Source organism: Centruroides sculpturatus, unplaced genomic scaffold (assembly GCF_000671375.1).
Source record: "Centruroides sculpturatus isolate CEXI.00-Female unplaced genomic scaffold, Cexi_2.0 scaffold111, whole genome shotgun sequence".
Taxonomy (NCBI): Eukaryota; Metazoa; Arthropoda; class Arachnida; order Scorpiones; family Buthidae; genus Centruroides; species Centruroides sculpturatus.
The window spans coordinates 688,084-698,668 of NW_019384655.1; the positions used below are offsets into that span (position 1 = coordinate 688,084).

At 31.3% G+C, this 10,585-nt stretch overlaps 1 protein-coding gene across 1 annotated transcript in view; it reads left to right on the plus strand.

The window, feature by feature from the left end:
- The window catches only part of LOC111626434 (breast carcinoma-amplified sequence 3 homolog), a 101,619-nt gene that overhangs the window by 28,763 nt on the left and 62,271 nt on the right, over positions 1–10,585 (plus strand). The window contains exon 4 of the mRNA XM_023369803.1: positions 9,561–9,646. Within this exon, the coding sequence (XP_023225571.1) occupies positions 9,561–9,646 (86 nt within the window). The remainder of the gene's footprint in view (positions 1–9,560; positions 9,647–10,585) is intronic.

Genomic DNA, 10,585 nt, shown 5'->3' on the forward strand with positions numbered 1-10,585 from the left:
CACCAGAGGGAAAAACAAAAAATATCGTGTATCCACAAACACTCCAATAAATAAATAGAATTGAAACGACACTTTGAAATGTTTTTCCCATGAAAATGAATAATAATAATAAGTTTCAATAAAAATAATAAAATGTAAATTGAATTTTATCATAACGAGTTTGCTTGAATTTCGTTTCTTTTGAGATCGCAGCAATGCGCGACGGGTAAGCTAGTTATTGAATAAAATGTTATTCATCAAATTTTTACATTTTATAGTTTAAACAAGATTATAATATATTGCTTATGAACTGCACAATCTTTTGCATTATGTTTATTAAATACTTTAAGATAATCTTGTTTCCTTAATGCAAAACATAAGATTTTCCACACAATGGTATGTGGAATACCAAGTTCTTTACTGAGATTCTGTGATATAAATTTGTTCAATTGCTTTCTGAACATTTTCTGCAGTGTCTGCAGATAAGGCAGCTTATCTGAACATTTCTAGTCCTTTGCACTTCCTATTTGCTAAAATTTATTCACAAAAACTAATATTTGCCCTTGTGGGACAAAGTTTAAAAAATCTATGCCAAAACTTTTTTGACTCCTTTGTAGGATATTGCACATAAACATGACTTAACACAGCTATTCTTTCTTTTAAACTTAACTTTTTCATTAAACTTTTTAACACCTGTAACATAAATAAAAACTATTAATGCTTTATATTAATATTAATCTAATATATTAATCTAATATATTAATTAATCTATTAATATTAATCTCTAAAATGGTTTGAGACTATAAACATCCTGTATATTATAATATATGGTAGAGTATAAAAATAAACTGAACTTAAAATGTACCATTAATGTAATAAAAAATATAAATATTTACAGAAGACCATCTTTAAAATAAGCATATTCTGCAGCTATAAACTTAAGCCAACATTGTGTAATGTACCTTTTATTAGCCTGGAACTAAATTTAACAAAATGTCATTACATAAAACAACAAAAGACTTATAGTTGGTCAGTTGCCAGGTGTGGACTTTGGAAATGATCAAAAATATTACAAATGGATTAGTTTGCAACAACAGTTAGAGTAACAAAAGTCCAAAATAATTGACTACATTTCAATAAAAACAAAAATTTATTGAAAATATTATGAATGAACAAAGTACAAGATGTTAACAAAAAAGCATGAAAACAATAATAAACCACACAAAGTTATAAAAAAGCAAAACAAAACAAATGTTCACAAAACATTCTTGACAAAGCAGGGAAACGTAAATATAACTTTAAATAAATTTTATACCAAAATCAACAAAGTAACTCAGAACTATATTGCTTACAAACAAAATAAAAACTCTTACAATCTAAACTGCCTAACTGTCACACCCAAAACAAGAAAATGCTTTCATTAATCAAACTCACTCTGAAACTCTCCTTACTTGCAGGAGCTACATCTCACTGTCTTCAGCTTTGCTGGGGTTTTCTGTTTGTTTTGGTGTGACATCACAATTAACTGTGCCACTCTAACTCTTGTGTACAGTACATACAAACTAACACAATTATTTATTCTTTGCAATCTTTTGGGTATAATAGCCTTTTCAATCTTTTCAAAAAAAAAGGTTCTGATTTTAAAAATCAGTTACAAAAGGATGAAGAGACAATTTTTTAACTCCAATCAGAGATCACTTAATCTGAGATGCCATTGATAGATTGGCAATGTCAGTTTTACAGGTGCCAGTCATGTTAATGGTAAGGTTTTTATTATTATTTTTGAATTTTGTATAGGAAGGGTATGGAGTTTGTTCTTTAAAGAAAATAAATACAGTAGAGCGTCGATTTTCCGAAAGTCAATCATCCGAAAGATTTTTAGTCGGCAAATTTAAATTTTTGCCAGTGCTGTGGAGCTTCAATCTTTGGCTATGTCTTGGGCTACTCAAATATTTTACATTTTTGATACTAAATTAACATATGAAGTATAATTTTTTATTGTTTTTATATTTTTCAATATATTTATTTTGTTTGTATAAAATAAAAAAATAATTTTTAACGATACAATAGGCTTTGTTAGGCTTAACATCGACGAAAATTCAACGCAAAGCGACACGCAACGGAGAAAAATTTCAACATCGGATACGTTAAACTATTTTTTCGTTAAATCAGTTATCCGAAATATCAGTTATACGAACAACCAGTCCCCAATTGATTCGGAAAATCGACACTCTACTGTAATAACAATATCTAAGTGAAAACCCTGAAAATAAAGATAATATTCAGACTTGACTCTTACATTTATATCACTTAAGTCTTGTAGCCTATTTTGCATTACTATTTTGCTATTTGCTCCCTGAGTGCAGTTATTAGGGCACTTTTCATATCACTGCAACACTTTTGTTGTAAATGACCTGCAACAACTTTTTTACTGTGAAAGCCCTGGTATATCATGAATTTATTCCTGAGTGTAGACATTCTCTCTGTTAACAAGAAGTCATACTTTGACATTTACATTCATCTCTATAAAATGTAAGATAAAAACAGTTTTATTTCTGCAAGCAAAAAGGTAGGTTTATCATAACAAATACTTGCATAGTGCATTGTACTCTTAGTGAATATCTTGCAAAACACAAGATACCTATATTTCTACAGCCTCCTTACTCACTTGACATTGCACTTGCAGATTTTTATGTCTTCACCAAAATTAAAGCTCTACTGAAGAATCAAATCAACAGAAGATGTAAAAAGTATTACAATAGTTGTACAATATCAGGTAATTCAGAATGGGTTGCAAAATTTTTTAATAACTAATATAAATGTTGGCAGAAGTAGTAACTGCAGAAGCTGCTTATTTTGAAGATGGTCTTTGTAAATTCTTGTACTATTAATGTAATACATTTAGTTTATTTTTTGACTCTATTGAATAATAAGTTTTTTGTAAAAAAAATATTATTATTACAATTTTAATATTTTGATAAACAGTTCTGAAATAAACTACCATCACAAAAACCAACAGAAATGGTAAAAAAAAACTCTCATTAGCAAATGTTTTCTTCCATATTAAATGGACATATTCAGGCTCTTAACATTCTAAATCCAAACTGCATGAATGGAATGCCTCAATTCAAGATATGGAAGCTCATTTATTGGAGGACTGGATGCCTCAACAGTCTTGTAAACCACGTGATTATGATGAGAAGCAAGTGTTCCAAGCTAATGGAAATGAATCTGTCTTTGAAGTTAATGGCTGACAGTAGCTTTATAAATTTCTGACAGCTCTTTTGCCTGTGAAGTGTAGAATTCAGGTACTATTAAAATGTACCTCGATTGCAGGGTCAGTGATATATATGGCCAAGTGGTTTTTTAGCCCTTCATTTATAGAACTTTGATACTTGTTTGATATGTGTTGGTGTGTCATTTTTCACATCCATGTATTCTAATGCTCTGTTATCTTGTTATTGTGATGGTAGTTTATTTAAGTTTTAACCAGTTTTTAGCAGTTATTTGTGTAATTCTGAAGCCATAATAATTGGAAAGAAATTATAAAATTAAAAATAATTCACAATAAGAGCCATTGTCAATGGCATGTTTGTTTGCTAGCTTACTAGCAGTCATGATGACTTTTTCATTTTACCATCTATTACTAAATGTCTTTTAGTAATTGAATTTTAAATAAAATTTTTACAATCAATGAATGACTTGTGCACTTTTATTTATGAACAGTTAAAAACTACTTGCTACTACACATAATGCAATTTCAAACAGGTGCTCCTCTTCAGTGTAAATTTAGAGCCATTTTTCTACATAAATTTAAGTCTTTCTAAGCATATTCTAACATTAAATTAATATAACAGATATAAAAGCATAACTTTTTAGTTTGCATATGTACAAATAAAAGCTAAAATCAGTAAATCTGCTGATTAGTGTTTTTATTTGTATATATATGATGGCAAAAAGAATTAGAAAAGTGGAAGTGCAAGTTTATATCTGAAGAGAACAGTTCAAGATGCATCTTGTTTATTGACATATTATAGATTGTATCAGGTTACAAAGTTGAAATTTAAGCATTTCAATTTTTTCTAGAAACCACCAGAAAAAAATGTTCTAGAACATTTGATTTGGGTATATTGAGTAACCAGGGAGCATTTCATCACAGATTTCATTGGTAATACATACATCAGCAATGTCTGACAATATGAAACTTTTAAAAGAACACATTTGTGTGGTGTTCTTTCATTTCAAAAGTGGCCAAAATGCAACAAAGGCTCATGATATCACCTGTAAGGACAAAGTCAACAGGAAGACCTGCTACACTTTGTTCAAGAAATTCAAGGATGACAATTTTTCACTTCAAGATGAACTCCATTCCAGGTAGATATTCCATCATTGATGATGATGATATCCTACAAGTGATAGACAATAATTCATGGTTGACCACCAGAGAATTAGTACAACTTCAGTTTTCTCATACACTCCAAAAATTGATAAAGTTCAATATTAGCATGACAATTCACTAACACATATGGCAAAGATGACTTTAGAGGAGCTGGCCACTCTAGGTTGAGATTTTCTGCCTTATCCACCTTATAGCCCAGACTTGATATCAACTGACTACTATCTATGTTGTGTTTTGCAGAACCATATTGTGCCAATATACAATTCAATGACAATTCCTATGTGAGAATGATGCTATAGAAAAACACTAGTCATTCCATGTTCATGGTATTGAAAGTTTGCATTAAAGATGTTGAAATGTGATTGATATTGATGGTGATTACCTTCAAAACTGAACTGTAGTCATCGTTGAATTAATTGTCATTAAAGATTTTTTTCAAAATGTCTAAATTTCATCTTTACAACCTGATATAATTGGGGTTAAAAGCGTAAAGCATTGTGGGCAAAACATCTATTGTGCTAACAAGGTTATAAATTCTAAAAATAAACTTATTTCTAGATTAAAACAAATAAATATACTCTGTACATCCGACTTCAAGAGACTTAATCAGGCAGACAAATGAAATAACTAAGAAATACTAAACCTTTATTTTTAACAATTCCATTCTCAACAATTCCAAACCATCCAAATGCATTTTGCCTTTGCAATCAGGCCTCATCAGTGGATACAGTTAACTTTTTTTTTTGTTTTTTTTGGAATTGTTGAGAATGGAATTGTTAAAAATAAAGGTTTAGTATTTCTTCGTTATTTCATTTGTCAGCCTGATTAAGTCTCTTGAAGTTGGATGTACAGAGTATATTTACTTGTTTTAATCTAGAAATAAGTTTATTTTTAGAATTTACAACCTTGTTAGATATATTATTACTGATCCCATTGTTTTAATTTTTATCTATTGTGCTCCCTATTTAAAGAAAATACTTTAGAAATTTAATTTTTTTAAAGAAAGACAACAGATTTCTAATGGAAAGATAGTAGCATAGTCAGAGCTCAAAACAGAAAAACTCAAATGAATATGTCTACCTGATCAAAGAGTTGAAATAAAATATGTAATTACCAACAACCAGCATGAATTAAATTTAACTAATTGAAAAACAAATGTTTTCCTCCATTTTTAATGGTTATCATCAGGTTTAGAACTAATAGAATGCTTGTTAAAAGAAAAAAAAATTTAAAAATTTTGCACATTGTGAAAATTTCTCAGGCATGCTCAATGTAGCATTTAACAAAGTTCTTCAAAGTGAATTACAATTTTAAAAAATACAGTGGAACCCTGGTTAATGAACTTAATTCGTTCCGTGACTCCGTTCATTAACTGAATTGTTTGTTAACCGAAACAATTTTTCCCATAGAAATTAATGCAAATGCAATTAATCCATTGTAGTCTCCGAAATTTTTGTGATTTTATTTGTAATATACAGCAGATTTTCTTTGATGAAAATGTAGGAAAACGTAGTATCTATCATTACAGCAACAAACATGTAAAATTTGTTTAATAAAATAACACTGTACATACCTTTGTTTGTTGTAGTTGGTGGCAGAAAAGTGAAGATATACGAACTTTAATGCTTAGAAGGGGAATCCCCTCCAAAAAATAATGGGTAGCACTTCATTGGAAGATTCTTCGAGTCGAAGTCTCTTTGGTAAAAAATCCACCAGTGGCTAAGTGGTCTTCGTACCTGAGTTTGTTCGTGGGTTTGCACCTTGCACAGACGGGCTGGCTGGCCACGTGGAGTTTTCTGGGATTTCTCCACGTCTGTAACGCCTAAATAGGGGCCAGTTTCCCTGTAAAAACACCTCCCAGAAGGCATTCCCCCCTAGTCAGATCGCCCAAGTGTTGCGTTGCCATAACTTAACAAAGAAACAAACTCTTTCTGTAAGGAAAAAGAAATTGATCTAAAGTTGATTGTCCTATTCTTTTAAGCAAAATCTTTCTCAAATGCGATAGCGTGTAGTTGTTTTGTATTGCCACTATGACTTTTTTCTTTCTTTGATGCCATATTGATTAAATATATAAATCACAAAACTGAAAAAAGAAGCACAAACACTTGGAAAAGCAATGCTTAACTCGCGCATGCCTAACACCAACTAAAATTTGACACAAAATACCGTTACGTTTGTTATCTGAATTTTGTTCGTTATCCGAGACAAAATTTTTGCAAAATAAAAGTTCATTAACTGGGGTTCCACTGTACCTGGTTTATATAAAATATAAAATATAAATTTAACTCAAGTTCTATTGTAAGTCAAAGCGTGCCCTTCACATGGTTGTTGGTGAGTCCATTTCTTTAACATTAATTGTTGTCCCTCTTTTAAATACTTTGAATATTTCTAGTCATTCAAGATGTTTCAAGTTGGCCAGGTCATTGCAGCATTGTAGTAATCGGGCATCCTCAAATTTAACCTGCATATTGTTATCAGCAGCAAAAGAAGCTAATGCAGTAGTGGAAAGATCCTTCTGAATTCTGTATTTATGCTCCTCCATCCTCATTTTTAGACCATGAGTAGTAGTAGCTCCAATATATTCATATGGATAGTTCACCTTATGATCATTTAGAGGGATAGTATAGACTCCCAGGATACGATTTTGGTCCAATCAGTCCTTATCATTTCTAATACTAGAAAAAACAGTAGGAGATCTGCTATAAGTGATCCTGTTACTCGTAAAGTGGGATATTTCCTTGTAGATGTTGGCAAGGACCTTATTATAAGTAACAGGTAAAAAGGACCTGTCTTTCGATTGTAATGTTTCAGTTGAATGCTCTTGGCCTACAATAAGAGCATTGATAAGGTATGCAGGGTATCCATGCTGCCTGGCTATGCTTGAAATGTAATCCTGTTCTATTTTCCTATCCTCTGCCATCGAACAATGGGTGTAAGCTCTTCTTACAAGGACCTTAAAGGCAGAGATTTTATAATTGAAGGGATCATGCAATTTTGCATGGATGAAGAGCGGAGCATGAGTTTTTTTATGGAAGACCTTTGTTCTCAACCAACCATATTGTAATGTAATGTCTGTCAAGAAACTGTACCCGGGTGGAGATTTGTTGCTCTACCTGCAAAGAGAGGCTGTAAGTGTTATCATTGAAAGTCTTGATGAATGCAGACAGGTTCAGTTTTTTCTCCAAATAATCAACACATCACCGTATCTTGTGTATAACATAATGTTATCATTAATGCCAGGTAAGACATATTGTTCATGGTGCCTGGCCACCAGTTCACAAAGCATTCCTGAGATAGGACTATCCATGGGTACACCTCTTCCTTTGAGGAAAGTATCCCCTTCAAATACAAAAAAGGCTGAGCGACATATAAGATGTGCTAACTCCAATATGTTGGAAATGTGTTTGGAAGAGTTGTTGATATTACGAATGAGAAAGTTCTGCAATTCACAAAAACACTACTCTATATGAATAGAAGGAACATGGACTCTAAGTCACATACCATGAAGTAGATGCCATCCAAGTTGCCATACAAAAATAAACGGGTATTTTTAATTAAGTTGTAGTATGCACTTCTTTTGGCTGCATTGTCTCTCAGGACATCCAACTCCCAATTCCGACTGCTCATACATGCGACTGCTCATGTGTGAACGAACGAATTGCCATTGCTGATCCTGACATAGGCATCACCGGTCTGGTGCTGACCCTTTGGTCATAAAAGCAACACTATTTATATATTGCTAAATGATTCTGTTAATAAATGAAAGTACACTGCATGGGGACAGTTATTCTAACAACTGTTTGGTAGATGGATTGCCGTAGGTGGCCATGCCTAACCCAGCCTGGGCATCAAGGATGTTTGCTCCCATATCAGCTTGCTGTGTTGTCAGTTGGGTGAGCCTGGAAAAGAGTGTTTAGGGGGATGACCCCCTGGATTTGGGGGGCTGGAGGTCATCCTCTGTTTGATGTCACTCTATTACATATTAAAACCTAACTGACCTGGCAACAAAACTGGCTAGACCTGGCACTCTTTGGCCTGTCTCAGTCCTTGTGCCACAAACTTCAATCAACCAACCATAAATGAAAGTATGCAAATCACACATTGTGAAAATTTTGGTTTAAAATTAAATTACTAGTATAAAACAATATTAACAATATGACTTAAATCTATGTTTAACCAAGTCAATTTACATACTTTTCCAGCAGTAAGTAGATGATTTATGAACATTTTTGACTTGTAAGATAGCCAAAAGGTTCGTAAATTGTCTATTTCATTGCTGAAAAAGTACATAGGTTGACTTGGTTGAACATAGGTATAAGTTCCAGCTTTCAGAAAGTGTAATTTGGCTTAAATCTAAAGCTTAATGAAGTGATTGTTTTAATAAAACATAGCTGTTTTTTTTCAAATAATCTTTAAATAGAAAGTAACTGCATTTAACTTAAAATGAATTATTTAATTAAATTGTTTCAGTAAAATTTTTTATGTTAATGTTTATTTTTGTATTTATTTAATGTAAAAAGGAGTGTCAATGCTTATATCTAATCATATTTTATTTAAATTAAATTTAATATAATTTTAGTAATAATTTTAAAAAAAGTCATTAGCATATCTATAAGTGAAAATTACCGAAATTTTATTTATTATAAAAAAAGAGGATAAGGTTAAATAAACTGGTGACTTAATATAATGCAGCCCTTCAGGTCCAAAAAAGCCAACTATGTACTGAGACTTCATTATAGGAAGAAAATTTTTTGCTAAATAAATGAACAACCCATATTACATGGCAGTTGTTTATCAACTTACCATTCACCCTACAAAGATACTCCCAACTATCCTATTTGCTCTGGCTTTTTCCATATCAAGACATTCAAGGGTTGAGTTGTGTTTACAAAGTAGAAAATGCATAGCTGGCAAAATATTACCTGCTTAAATAAGGTAAAATAAAAGCAACAGGATCTGATGAGATTGGATGATATATTGAGGTTCACAGTGTGTCTATATTCTATCAGATTCATATACGTACTATCAAAGCATGTTATATCAAGCCATCAGTGTATAACAAGAAAACAAACTTTAATACCTATTTTCATTATTGCATTCATACATAAAATAGATTAAGTTAGTAGTGTTAGCAATGAAATTTATTATATAAGAAAATTAATATAAATATAAATTTTTTCAGAGTTTTCAATAGTTTCTGAAGAAAAATATCCACCAATATTTTTAATCTTGGGTTATTCTAATGGAATTCAAATATGGGGAATTTTGGTAAGAGAACAGTTTCATAGCTAATATTAAGAAATTATTAAATGCTAGAAAATAAGTTAGGAAGAAAATTTGAATTTAATATTTTTGAATAATATAATACATGCTGGCCAAAAGTGTTGCAAAACATGAAAATTTGTCTTTTTTTTTATGATGTAATTTTGAATAATAGAATAAAATCATAGTATTATGATGATTGTTTTTTTTTTATAACCGAAAGATATTAATTAAATAGGAAATAAGCTTATTGTTTTATTGGTAATTATAAAAGAGCAGAGTTTTTTAACTTTTTTGTTTTTAAATTAAGCAAATTTCACATCAAAGAAAATAACATTCAAACTACATCAATTATTTAGAGCAGTGGTTCCCAATTACTTTTTCCTGCGTACCACTTCAAGAAAGAGCTCAAACTCGCGTACCCTTATAGCAGAAATTCATATTAATCCATACTAATATTATAAATTCGAAGGTAATTCTGCCTGTCTGTCTGTTACCTTTTCACGTCTAAATCGCTGAACAGGTTTTAATAAAATATGGCACTGAGTTAGCTTACACATTGGAGATGGAAATAGGCTACATTTTACTGCGAGAAAATATCTTACTCCCACGAGAAAATTCGATATAATGCGGGCGAAGTCGTGGGTAGACAGCTAGTGATAAATAAAATAAGTTTTTTTTTACATTTATTACCTTTAAAATACAATTCTAATAATAATGAAAATAACATAAGGTTATTTAATTTTAATGCGACAAATGTGCATGATTTTCTTTGCGCAACTTTGTAAAATCTGGTTGCTTTTTGGTCAGCTTCAGTCTCGAGTCATCTTCGAGTTGAAGTCGGTGACGATGTTTAGTTTTCACGTTTGTCATGGCGAAAATCCGCTCTCGCAGAGGTATGTTGTGCAAAATGGTAGTAAATATTTTATTGCTGCTTCACTGACA